This window comes from Copadichromis virginalis, linkage group LG5 (genome assembly GCF_057382275.1).
Source record: "Copadichromis virginalis isolate Kocher_CV1m ecotype Utaka linkage group LG5, C_Virginalis_male_GT1.1, whole genome shotgun sequence".
NCBI lineage: Eukaryota > Metazoa > Chordata > Actinopteri > Cichliformes > Cichlidae > Copadichromis > Copadichromis virginalis.
This window is the reverse complement of record NC_140622.1, coordinates 24,956,701-24,969,583: the sequence shown is the minus strand read 5'-3', so window position 1 is coordinate 24,969,583 and position 12,883 is coordinate 24,956,701. Positions and strand designations below refer to the sequence as shown.

The following is a 12,883-nucleotide window of genomic DNA, read 5'->3' as shown; positions in this document are numbered from 1 at the left end:
GGCACACATTTTTATTGTTCAGTAAAAGGTGTCTTATCCCATTCAGGTGAGGGGAAAACAGCTACCACAGAGAGGATTAAATGGTTTAGAGGCTCATTATTAATGAATGAGATTAGGAAATACTGCGATCAGACATTTGGGCAAAATAAGCCCTCAAAGAGGTGCTAACTACTGTTAAATGAGTGTACTGTAAACAGAACCATGATTGTTTCTTTAAACCTAATCAGCTAGTTTTGTTGTTACATGGCCTGAAAGTAAAACCAGAGAACTACATCTCCCAGCTAGCACGGCTAGTGAACGTGCTTTAGAAAACTGATGGGCAAAAAGGGATCACCTGGGGTACGCTAATGGTTATGGTGTGCATCTGACGCCTAAAAGCACTCAAAAAAATCAATGAGTGAACAAATGTACGACTGATATGATGTGCAGATGTACTGTAATAATGGTACAGAGGCAAGGACACTGTGCTCTGTTTATCAGGAACTCTTCGTGTAAGTCATCTGTCTGCAAACATGTCTCTGTTCGCTGTGTAATCCTCCACAGTTTCCTGTTGCTTTCTTTTCCAAATAATTATCAGAAACTGAACATAGGATCCATTTTTGAGAAATTATTATTCCAGTGAAGAAGCAGCAGGACATGCTGGCATTTTTCGGTCAGTGCAGTACTAAACAAAAAGGATGCATGACAGAACAAGCATTATAAGAAAGAATGCAAACATCTGTTTACATCTGTTGTGAGATTGTACACATAAAACAGGAAACCGTGCTGCAGGTAAAGTTAAAACAACTGAGAGCACTGGTATACTATGAAGATCTACAAAAATGCATATTGGGCTTCCTAAACCTAACATCTAACAGTGGAAGGTGGAGGACATGCTTTCCTCCACCCTCACCACTTGATTTTAACTCATACTCGTCTACCTTATTTATTTCACCTCTGTAGCTCCACCCATGTAACTGTTGCCAGAGAAAAGTGGAAATTTCCAGTAATTCCTGCTGCTTTGCAAGTAATGCTCCTCCTCCTTCTAGTTTCCCGCCTTTCACTCTACCTGCTCTTTACTGCTTCACGCTGGCCTCGAGACCTCATGGCTCTGTTGCTCAACCTTGCGGGGCCCGGCAGTTTAAAAAAATTTTTTCTTTGCACACTGAACAACTTGGCGATTTCTTGCACAGATTTTGTTTTATACTTCTAGTGTAACCTGCATCCAATACAATGCTTTACATTATCATTATAGATGCCTCATGTTTCTCTAAAGATGTCAAAGATTAGAATGGTTAATCTCCTTTTTATTCTGAGGGATTAGCAGATTAGCAGTTGAAAAATCCCTTTTCAAAGGTGCTGTTTGCACTTATCTTTCTGTGAGAGCTTGCCCCACTGTTTCTTGGTTTACTCTTCTGAAAACAAAGTATCTTATTGTCTCTATATTACTGGCAAAAACCGTCTGTAACTATTACATTGGCTCTTGAGTGATGAACATGGGGTAGTTTGGGATCACAGAGCAGATGGTAGATTTGCATTTCTATTTCTTTGGCTGATCTGATATTCTGATGTCTGGTTTGTCTCAGAGATCCTCCAAAAGCAAGCACGACTAAAACTGACACGTCATTTAAGATTCATCGAATGTGAGGAGCACTATGGTGATTACATAGAGGACCTCGGTGTAGTGTAGTTACGGCAAACAAGATCATAACGGCTCATGTGTTCGCAGACTGGGATGTCCACGCTATCTCTAAGCTACATGTGTGGTTTTATGACTTCCTCTTTATTAAAGAACACAATATAACAGTTTACAAGATGATGTGTGCTAGAAAATCAGCTCGGACGAACTGCAAATAAAGCCACGAGACAGCTGGAGTGAAGAAGTTTTGAGTATGTGGATGGCAAGAGGCACACTGACCTTAGACCCATTGTGAAGCACCAACAAAGAGCCATCTGCACGGCAACCAAAGCTGAGATGAGGGACTTGCACACAGGGGGACAGGAGGGGGGGGGGGGCTGGAGAGTAATAAAAGGCAAAACAAATCAGTGATAACGAGAAAAAAAAATTAGACTTGATCAGTTGAATGATGTGTAAAACATCAAAAGAGAAAGAGGTCTGCACACATGGGGAACAAGAAACACAGATCTCTCCACTGCTGGTAAAGTGGAAGACGAGAGCTGCAGGCCTAATCACTCAAGAGCACATTTCCTGCCTTCTGCATGATGAGATGAAGCCAACTGAAACTGTCAAAGGCTAATATTTAACCCGAAGCTCATTCATTTTCAGCAGAAAACACACAGGGTTTATCTGCACACATATCCGAACTGCAACAATATCCCAGCCTGGCGGGTTAAAATCTTGGATGTTGAGCAGCTCTTTATTGTGGGCAATAGGTGTGCTTTGCAAAATGGTGATAACAAAGACAAAATGGTGTCAGGGACATCTGTAAAAAAAAAGAAAAAAGAAGAAAAAAAGAAATCACAAATGTTTCACAGGTAAGGTATGAGAATCAGGATTGCTTAGCAACAGCAGTACAAAAAAAAAAAAGACTCGCTCATGTGTGGTAAGCAGAGAACCGGCCGTGCTGCCACCGAGCGGTGGCCTGACGGCACTTGCAGGAGGGACACCGGCACTTGAAAGCTCAGTCCTCAGAGGCATACATGCGCAGTAAGAAGAAGCTGCAGCTTTCGTGCAACGTGTGAACCACGCGAATGAAGAAGGGCTTTATTTTAAAAGGTGATATCATCTTCGTTTCCTCGACGCTTTGAAATATAGGCTCAAGTGATTTGATTGGCTAGAAAATGCACCGGCTCTCATGGTGGCTGGTTGCTTAGCAACGTCACTGGTGGGGAGGGGAGGGTGAGTGAGAGGGGTGCTTCGATGGGGGAGGGAGCATTGTGGGTGCAGACAGACTGACTGACTGGGGAAATACCTGGCAAAGTTCCCAAATAAACAAATAAGAGCGAAAAGGAGAAGGAGGTGGAGGGCAGAGCGCAGACAGAGTACAGGGGTATTTTCTGGTCCAGATAACAGTCCCGTAATAGTCGGCGGGAACAAGGCATTGTACTTCCAGCACAGTTTGCCCCCAGAGTAAGAGTGAGGTCAGCAAGTCAGAGCAGATTTTTTAAGAAAAGTTCAGTCTTTTGTGATATGAAAGTTGACCAGAACTTAAAATCCCGGTTTCTTTAAACAGTGTCTTTGTTTTTTTGTTTTATTATGAAGAGGAACTGAGAGGAACACAATTACTGCCATAGGAGGACATCGGCTGCTGTAGACGAGGAACAGATAAAGATGGGGCCCTGGACACATACTGAAGACGGAGAAGCACGTAGCTGCCAGATGCAACTTTGGATAAATAGCACATGTACCTGCATGTTCTCGTTTGCATGACTGTGGGTGTTGTAGGTGTTTCTAGGAACAGATCTTTGAATCCAACTGAAGTTGAGTTGAATTGAATAAAATAGCCTCAACCAAAGAGTGCAAAAAAAAAAAGAAGGAAAAAATGGAGTAAAAAAAGAAAAGGAGAGATGAAGAAAAAAGACCTATAAAATGGCAGCTGAGCTAAAGGAGAAGAAAAGGTGGGAAATGTGCTTATAAAGAGAGGAGGGGTAAAAAAAGAAAAAAAGGGAGGGCTGCTGCTGGTAGGTTGAGATCTGAAGAAGGAGGTGGGCTTTGGAAATGGCTGATGCAGGGCGGTCTCTACAGGCAATGAGGACTCTTTGTCAGGAGCAGGAAATGAGGTTTCTGTTGTGATTAAAAGGAAGGTTTCTATGGCAATGCAGAGAGCCGTGTGCACAGAGAATTTCTTGGCAGCGGAGGGGGCTAAGTGAGAGTCGAATGTCAAAGAAAGCAGCCTTCCTCCATCTCATCTCCCACCACCCCTCTGCTTTGCCACAGCACCACTTTTTATCTCTCATAATCTGTTTTCATAGACACAGTTAAGACTGCACCAGGGGGATTATCTTGAGCAAACCGAGCCACTGGTTGATCAGTCATTTATGTTTACGGAGTAGCAGTTTCACTTCACCAAATCGCTACTGTCAAATTAAATAAGGAAAGAAAGGTTTAGCTGAGAGGCTAATTAAAGCAAACAAAGAAAACAAACCCCACAAAACTGAAGATGATTAGCATAATGACCTGATTGTGTCTTTTCTTGTTTGTCCAGACAGGTACAGTTTTCTCCACTTACCCCCCTTTGCCTTGTTCAGCCCACGAAGTAAAAAAAAAAAAAAAAGCACAGTGGCATCAGTGTGACCTTTAAAATCTAAATATAGTAAAAATCTTTGTTTATTGTTTCACTGAGTTCAAATATATTTCTTTAAATAAATCCCACATCCTGATTTTCTATTTTCTCCGCTGGAGGAAGTTGCTCTCTGCAGTACGTGCCATATTTGCCCCGAACACAGATTTGATGCAGGATGTTTGGATAAGGAGACATTTCAAACTGGGGATCAAAGAGAATTTTTAAAATGCTGTTGATATTACCGACTCACGTGAAAATAATATGTTAATGTACCCGGTCTCCCTTCACTTCCAAACAGACCGAGTGGAAAAAGGGACTGATGTTAAATGGTTGATATGTGCGACAACAGAAAAAAAGCTAAAGGGGAAGTCAGAGCTCAGAGTTTATTTGATGCTCTTCTGACTAATGATATCTATCTAATTTGCACCCCCCCCCCCCCCTTCCCCTGGTTAACAAAAACATCCAGTTACCTGCATATTCTTCTCAATGATCATCATTTGTAAAATAAACAAAATAATATCTGAAAATAAACATTGTTATTCTGTTCAAAAGAATGTATTTAAAATCCCAAAGTACATAGAGCCTTAAAAGGTCCTAAAAAATCACCTTTTTTATTCTCAGCATGTCAATTAGAATTACAAAAGGTTCTGCTGCCCCCAACCTTTTTGTCTGAGCATGGCAGCAAGTATCATGTAATAAAGCGCTGCCAGGGAGGGAGGGCTGTGCTGGAACTGGATTGTATAGTCAAAGCCAGATGGCAAGTAACACATCAAAAGGACAGCTGGTTACTAGAGACTTTATAGCTCCTAAGCTAATTAGTCCCGCCTAAGCAAATCAGAGCTACGTACAATACAGCAGACCATGCCAATGATTCATCATAAAAGATGACAAACATACAACATAATTAGGCTTTGAAATGTTACATGTGGTAGCTGGTTCCATCAGCTATCACGGCCTTCGCTGATCTGTACAGTAAATGACAATGATCCTGTTTTTAAAATGTGCATCTTTACTGGACTGGTGGGGTCAGTGTTTCAGATTACTGCCTCTTCCGGTGGGTGTGATCTGACTCTGAACTGCAGACTGATCTTTGATGGTCTTGTTGCTGTCTGTCGTGCAGAACTCTTTCTCCAGAACCTGGAAATCAAAAAATCCCCCCCCCAAAAAACCCCCAGATGAGCTTCAAAAACTGACCAGTGCATATATCCCAAATTATCATGTTGGGGTACATCTGGGACTTATTACTGCACTCACTCCCTTCATTATCCTTTGGCGAAGTTCCCCTTGTGAGAGTGGCCGTTCTTCTTCATCAGTAACAGGAGACTCTTCTGCATTATACGCCACGCTAATGGATCTAAGTTAGATGCACACATTCATCAACCCAATGCGTTGCATTTATTTATTTGCAAATACACAGTTCTGACCCAAGGACTACAGCAAAAGTAAAAGGAAAGATTTACAAGACAGCAGAGAGACCTGCTTTGATGTATGGTTTGGAGATGGTTGCACTGATAAAAAGATAGGAGGCGCAAGAGCCGAAGATGTCAAGGTCTTCAATGGGAGTGACCAGGATGGACATGAAGAAATAGGGAAAATAGGGACTGTCCCTTATTAGGGACAATAAGGGACAGCTCAGGGTGAGCGGTTTGGAGACAGAGTTAAAGAGGCATGGCTTGGATCAGGGGTCTCAAACTCCAGTCCTTGAGTTCCGGTGTCCTGAAACTTTTCCATGTGTCCCTGTTGCAACACACCTGAATAAAATTACTAGGTCATTAGCAAGATCATAGAATTTGACTGCATGCTGAAGTGGCAATCCCTAACCCTACTGAAGTAAATTTAAGTAAATGTAAATGTTTGGAAAAATATATACTTCTAAAAGTACTTTTATTGCACCATGTTCATTCATTCATGAGCTGCTGTAACATGAATCAAATGGCTGAATTGCCACCTCAGTGTGCAGTCAAGTGCTATAGTCTTGCTAATGACCTACTAATTATATTCAGGTGTGTTGCAACAGGGTAACATAGAAAAGTTTCAGGACACCAGCCAGTTTGAGACCCCTGGCTTAGGTGGTTTGAACATGTGCAGAGGAGGGATAGTGAATATACTGGGAAAAGGGTACTAAACATGGATCTGCCAGGGAGGAGGAAGACCACAGAGAGGATTTGTGGATGTTGAGATGGGTTGGTGTGCCCAAGGAGGATGCTAGGGATAGAGTGAGAAGGAAGCAGTTGATCTGCTTCTCCTAAATGGAGAAGCTGAAAGAGAGGAGGAGGAAGAAGGAGAAATACACAGTTTTCAAAATGAACAGATAAACAGCTGACCTGTTGACTGCAGGTTGGATGCTGATATTCTGCTGAAGTAGTTTTGGATTCTGACCCAAAGGGAAGCCTGCTGGGTCTTCTAGATCCTGTAAGAGTTTTAAATGCAGAATCTTTGTATCACAGGAAAGAAAACAATATATACATATGTTAAAAGGCCAGCCTGATTACTTTAGTACTGAGGAAAGCCTGCACAGTGAGCAGTTCGTTGGTCTTCTGCTCCACTAAGCTGAGGTAGGACATTATGTTGTTCTCAGTGATCCCACTGGAGGAGCCCAGCATATCTTCTATCGCTGAGCGGTCGCATTCTACTTTAGTGAAGATGTTGTTTACACCTGCGATAAGGAAGAGAAACCATGAACTGTTTAATTTGTTTTTTTTAATAAATATCCAGGTGACAGCAGTAGCATGTTTTAGCTTTTTGTTTTTGCTTGTGATTGCTTGAGAGCTTTGATAATTTTCATGATTATTGGGACCTTCACTGCAAAAAAAGCCTTAAGGATGTATGGAGTTATGAGAAATTACTAGTTGTAATGATAACAAAATATGCAAAATAAATCAACCTGTTTTAGTCTTGTCCAGGATCTCGCTTATGATGCTGGCTCGGTTCTCGTTGGCCTTTCTTTGAGATAAAACTCCCTCTAGTTGCTCATCAATATCTTGCAACAAAGATTGGTGCTGTCGTTCCTGCTGTAAACCTTTAACCCGAAACTGCTCCATGTCTTGTTTGATCTGCCGAGAGGCAAATTCCAGCACAAACAGACATATATACAGTGCACGTTAAAAACATAAATGAACAAACCTCCCCACCCAGCACACCCTGACACTTCCTAAACTTAATCATTAGCTTTGATCTAATTTCCTAATATTTCTTCGTCTTTCAGAGTTTTTTGTTGTTGTTGTTATTTTTGGCTTATTTGTAAATTGTATAACAAAAGTGTGTGCGCACTGCATAACTGCACTGGGAAACAATACGTCATTTTTGTGATTTAAAGGGGGAAAAACACACTTACCTTGCTAATTTCTTCCTTCAGTGCCTCAGCCTCATTGGTTTGCTCATTAACAAAATTGAAAAGTGCAAAGTTCCGGTCTTCAACTGAAGAGCAAAACAGCAACACAGCAGTGAGACACCAAGTCCAATTATCCCTGTTTTCCAAGTGGGATCTTACATACATTGAATTTTACTGTATGTAGACAATGTAAGCTAAAGTAAAAACAAAAAACACAGAGATAAAAAGCTGGTTTGTTAGACTTACCCTGAATGTACCTGGTGACCAGCTGGTCCAGGTTCTCCTCCCCTGTAGCAATCCGAATCCTTTCAAACGCCTCCTCTAGAGCATCCAGTGACTCTTCTCCAGAGTCCATCCTGGACTGCTCTTTTGGCTCCAAAGCTATGAAACACAAAGCCCATCCCCCACCTTGTCAGTCTGGACCAAACTTGTTCCAAATGTCCCCAAGAAATTTACACACAGTCTTCTTTTCCTTTTGAACAGTTAAGTCACTAACCAGAAATGCAACAGCGATCCTTTTGAGATCTATATTAAAGCAGCCAGGGACACGCTGGCAAGACTGACTGTGCCTTCCCATTTTTACTGGTTTCTAAGCCAACAGCAAACTTGTTTTACTGAATTTTCTGCTTTGTTGCTGCACTTTTAAATATGTTATTCTATATTAACATTTAACAATTTGTTAATAGTTTTGCTGCAGGAAAAATTTTATTTTGGGGACCAAAAGAAACACTGAAAAGGATTTGGCAATTTACAGGTCATAGCCATGGAGATGGAGAAGACCACATAAACATACACCATTTGGACAAAAGCAATAGGCCACACTGATTCATCTTTGAATTTAGGTGTTCTATATAAAATATACCTGTGGAAATTACTGTATAAAAGTCATTAATCCCCAGTAATGCTCAGGAAGCTTCAACCCTTCTCTTAACATCAGCACAAAAACTGTGCACCGGGAGTTTCATGGCATGGGTTTCCATTGCTAAGCAGCTCCTATAGATGTAATGTGTAGGTGTCCCAGTACTTAAGACTGTATAGTGTACTTTATCATTTGAAACATTCTTAATATTCATATTTAAGTACCATCTGTAATGTTGCTAGAGCACAGTTTCCAACTTAATAATAAAAAAAAGGCAGCTTAAATGTATATCTCAGTTGGCTTCTCATGGTTTTTTTTTTTGGCGTGTTTATGGTTCAAGCCAATTCCTGTGTTGTTTTGTAATTTCTGGTCACTTCTGGTTACATTCCTGTGAGTTTATTTCCCCTCTACTCTTCTGTTTCCCAGATTACTTCAGTACAAACTACCATAAAGCTTTCTTGTATCCTTTGTGAGAATGACACTGTGTTACGCTTACATTTTAGCTACATGTAGACTGGGTTACATACAGCACTGTACTGTACATTACTAATCTTTGTCTGAAAACTTGTTAAGCATAAGTGTAAAGTGGTCTAGTTCTATTATTATCATCAACTCTGTCACAACATACATAACATGTATTATTGATAGTTCTTTAACTTACAATAATAAGAACCTTGAGGCAACTGCTATTGTGGTTTGGCAATATATAAATAAAACTGAATTTCATTGAATAACTTGATTAATATCATTAATATAAACAGACATAGCAGCTACAACACACTGGTTGCCTCTTACATTGTCCAGGTCCCATTTCATGCTCGTCGTCCTGCCTGCCTGCATCACTGCACTTGACGATCATGAACGTTTTCAGGGTGGACTCATGCGCAATAACCCTCTCCAGCTCCTTCAACTCAGTGCTGTACTGGTCACGGTCCTTCAGTGCCTTCTCTTTTATCATTGTTGCCTTGGAGTGAGCCTCCACCCTAAGGTGCAGATAACAATTAGTGCTTGAACTGAATAACATGCGGACATTTTTTTGCCCTTAATAGAAACTGAATCTCAAATCTCACCTTGTGTCATAAGCAGCAGAGGACTGGTTGATTACTTCTCCAATTTTCTTGCGTACTTCCTGCAGTTCCTATAACACAAATGTTCATGTGGAGACATGTTTTCAGTTTGCACCTGCTATTTAAATGTAATGAAACCCAAGTAAATAAATGCCAAATAACAAAAATATTTGCCTCCAGATCATATTAAATGTGATGTGACCTCTGACCTTGCTTAGCCTGTTGTGTAGTTGCTGAAAACGAACACGCTCAATATAAAGAGTATGCAGCTCCTCTCTCACTTGGCTGTTTTTGGTCATCTGCTCATTTAAGCGAGTCAAGGCCTTGACAAAGAACACATGAATTTCATGATATTTAACATTTAGTTCATTTTTCTGGGTATTTGGCTGTAGCGTGCTTCGTGACTCACTCTGTTCAGTTTGTATTCCATAGTGCGTATGGACTTTTGGATTCGCTGTTCTGGGGAACTTTGAGCGTTACTATTACTAACAGCTCCATTTCTCAACTCTGCTAGCTTCGACTCCATGCTGGAGATCTAAAAACAGCACATAAAAATCGTGGTAAGCATGAAACAATACGAGGAAGTATCAAATAATATGAAAGCTCATAATTAACCTCCTTCTTCAGCTCTTGCTGGCATTTTTTGCCTTTCTGCAGCTCCTCTTCCAGCATTTCTCTCTGCTCAAGCAGGACCTGAATAGTCTGGATGTCCTTGTTTTCCTGCTGTTGACGGGCCAAGCTGTTACAGGCACCGAGGTTTCGTTGCAGTTCCTCCTGCTCCTTCTGCAGCACCTCTATCTCCTGCCTTTATCCACATGACACAAGAGACTGAAGAGAAAAAAATACACAGACTCCTAACTATGTTGTATAGGTGTAGCTTTTACTCACTGTTGTTTGCGGATCTGTTTCCGGGTCTGCATGTTGTAGGCCTGCAGATCTCCTTCCATGATCCTGAACTGTCTCTGCAATTTGGCGATCTCTTCTACTTAAGAACAATATCATGTGCACATGATGTTACAGCTGTTTCAATCGAAATAAGAACAGTTAATAATACCAACACAGAAAACCTTACCTGCTCCATCAACATCAACCTCACTGTTATCTGAGCGTGCGCTTGCGGCTGATCTTCCTCGAGGCATGGCTACAATGAACATGAACATCCCTGACTAATTATTTGAGGAAAAAGCATTACATTTATTATTATATTACATCTTCTCCCCTTGCTGTTTAGTTTCATATTCTGCTTTTAAACTTAGACGCTGAATATTTGTTCAAATAAGTCAAAACTTTAAGCAGCTTTAGCCTAAATCTTAGAGACATATCAGTCATTTTTCCCCAATTATTTATTTACTGTTTTTTATATCATGTGGTTTGTGCACTTTGAATGACACAGTTACAGTGCGTTTACAATAAACAATAAATATATCTTCATAACTCTTGCTGTAGTTTTCTGTAACTAAGTTAAGCTAAGTTAACAGGTTACCAAAAACACCTGCGTGTTTCATGCCAGCTGTTGTGTAATATATATAATATGTTGAGTTTAGAAATTGTTAGCTTGCCCCCGAATGCTACACGAGAAGAGTGTTATGTTATTAATGACAAATACCATCTTATCTTACCTGTTGTAACGATGAGGGCCACCGAGCCCTTCACCACCTTCCGTAACAGAGGCCTGAGTTGTTAGCAACCGTTGCTAGGTGTTTTGGGACAAACAGTCCCTGGGCTTAGTCTTTCAGACAGCAGGCTCTCACCAATGAGTTTATCATTTATTAAAAAATTAAACACACGATTAAACAATTCTTTCATTCTTATTCAATAGTGGTTGTGGGTTTTATGAAATCTACAAATTTAGAGAAATGTATTCATATATATATTTTATATATATAAAAATATATAAAAGAAACACTCTTGAAAGCAGCTGTGATTAAATTATTTAAACAATATATAATTGTGGATTTTCTTCACACACACACACACACACACACACACACACACACACACACACACACACACACACACACACACACACACACACACACACACACAAGTATATACGTTTTTAAAATTATTAACATACTTTGTATTTGTGTATTATGGTGCTTACTCTGTCCCCCAGCCAAGAACTTCCCTATAACAACTATTGCTCTGATCACCAAGTACACAGAAAAACTCCTAGAATTTGCATTTTGCATATATTTACCCCTCTGATTTCCGTAGTATATTTAGTAATATACAATACTTAAGTTTTATGATCTTGTACTGCATTTTCAGTTCTATTCTTGACCCCAACATAAGTATTATTTAAAAGTTGAATATTGTAGTTCACACTCTAGTCATTAATCTGACAGCTTGCCGGTTCTGGTACAAACAAGAAAAACGCAATACAAAAAAGCAAGGTTATAACTCCATGTTTACCAGTTTAAAAAATTAAACTCATAAAAACAATAATAAGATTCCACTAATGCCGCGTGTATTACTCTGAGGCATAACCTTATAACATAAGTCACAACACAAGTCATACCTTAAATTAACAAAACATTACACAGAACATTGTTTCATTGCATTTTTATTCACTTAATGCTGTGACTCTCAAAAGGATAAGTGAAACAACAATCCTGAAAGATAATTCTTTTTTTAAAAAAACGTTTTAAATCAAGTATGAATATATTTTTGTAACAACTAGTAAAATATTACATGCTACTACTGTATCTATGCACACTGTACTCTTGTGTTATATGATGTATTTGTTACATTGAGAAAAAATGCTTATATGCTTATTAGGGCTGCCACGATTTGTCGACTAGTCACGATTACGTCGACTATCAAAATCGTCGATGACTGATTTAATAGTCGACGTGTCGTTTGAAGCTTTGTAAGATCGCAAAAGACGCAGGAATAATAGCAGGATTTAAGAGTGTAATAACGGACTGAAACAGAAGATGGCAGCACAGCATGTACAAGGATGCCAGCTGCCGTTAAACCCCGAAGAAGAAGAAGCAGCTGTGTCCCAGAATTCATAGCGCGGCCCAGCTTAGTTTCCAACAATGGCGGTAGCTAGTTAGTTTTAATATTACTCTTATTATTCTTTCTGGGTCACAAAATAAACGTTTAACATATTTTCAGGCGAGAATGTAGCTGTGTAAACCTCAAATATCTGCTCAGTTTATCAGGACACCACATATTTTCAAAAGCGCTCCGACGTTTTCGGAGACGTCTGTTACCCACTAGCTCGATAGCTAGCCGGGGGCTAGGTCACTAGCGCCGTGAGAACACCGGACTCCCGGCAAATTGTTTTCAAACCCACCGCCGTCTTTCGCGACTCAGGTTAAATATATATGAGTCACTTAGATAAATTAAAAATGTTATTGTTTGGCTTTTTTTTTAGTATTTTATTTGTTCCTGA

General features: G+C 40.0%; 1 protein-coding gene and 1 long non-coding RNA gene across 4 annotated transcripts; one reads left to right on the top strand and one right to left on the bottom strand.

Annotated features, from left to right (window-relative positions):
* Nucleotides 1-2,521: 2,521 nt before the first annotated feature.
* On the top strand, nt 2,522-4,278 carry LOC146709804 (uncharacterized). The gene is made up of 2 exons (XR_014920488.1): nt 2,522-2,716; nt 3,203-4,278. It is a non-coding gene; the product is annotated as an uncharacterized LOC146709804 (long non-coding RNA).
* A 934-nt stretch (nt 4,279-5,212) lies between these two features.
* Nucleotides 5,213-11,183, bottom strand: odad1 (outer dynein arm docking complex subunit 1). Of its 3 annotated transcripts, none has more exons than XM_085456937.1 (15): nt 11,100-11,183; nt 10,553-10,621; nt 10,369-10,465; nt 10,096-10,285; nt 9,890-10,015; nt 9,690-9,803; nt 9,484-9,551; nt 9,209-9,396; nt 7,801-7,935; nt 7,558-7,640; nt 7,108-7,276; nt 6,716-6,879; nt 6,548-6,633; nt 5,478-5,577; nt 5,213-5,360 (listed from the first exon to the last, which is right to left on the bottom strand). In XM_085456937.1, exons 2-15 carry the CDS (start codon nt 10,617-10,619, stop codon nt 5,250-5,252), a joined length of 1,698 nt encoding a protein of 565 aa, XP_085313063.1. In that variant the 5' UTR covers nt 10,620-10,621; nt 11,100-11,183; the 3' UTR covers nt 5,213-5,249. The 3 variants fall into 3 exon arrangements, with proteins under 3 accessions (XP_085313063.1, XP_085313064.1, XP_085313062.1); XM_085456938.1 differs by having other exon boundaries at nt 10,369-10,462; XM_085456936.1 differs by lacking the exon at nt 11,100-11,183 and having other exon boundaries at nt 10,553-10,634.
* Nucleotides 11,184-12,883: the final 1,700 nt, after the last annotated feature.

Coding starts and splice junctions, on each gene's coding strand:
- odad1 (XM_085456936.1), bottom strand. CDS start 10,634: ATGTTCATTGTAGCCATGCCTCGAGGAAGATCAGCCGCAAGCGCACGC. Junction 10,286..10,368: donor AAACAGATCCGCAAACAACA/GTGAGTAAAAGC, acceptor ATGTGGATAAAG/GCAGGAGATAGAGGTGCTGC. Junction 5,361..5,477: donor GCCAAAGGATAATGAAGGGA/GTGAGTGCAGTA, acceptor TTTGATTTCCAG/GTTCTGGAGAAAGAGTTCTG.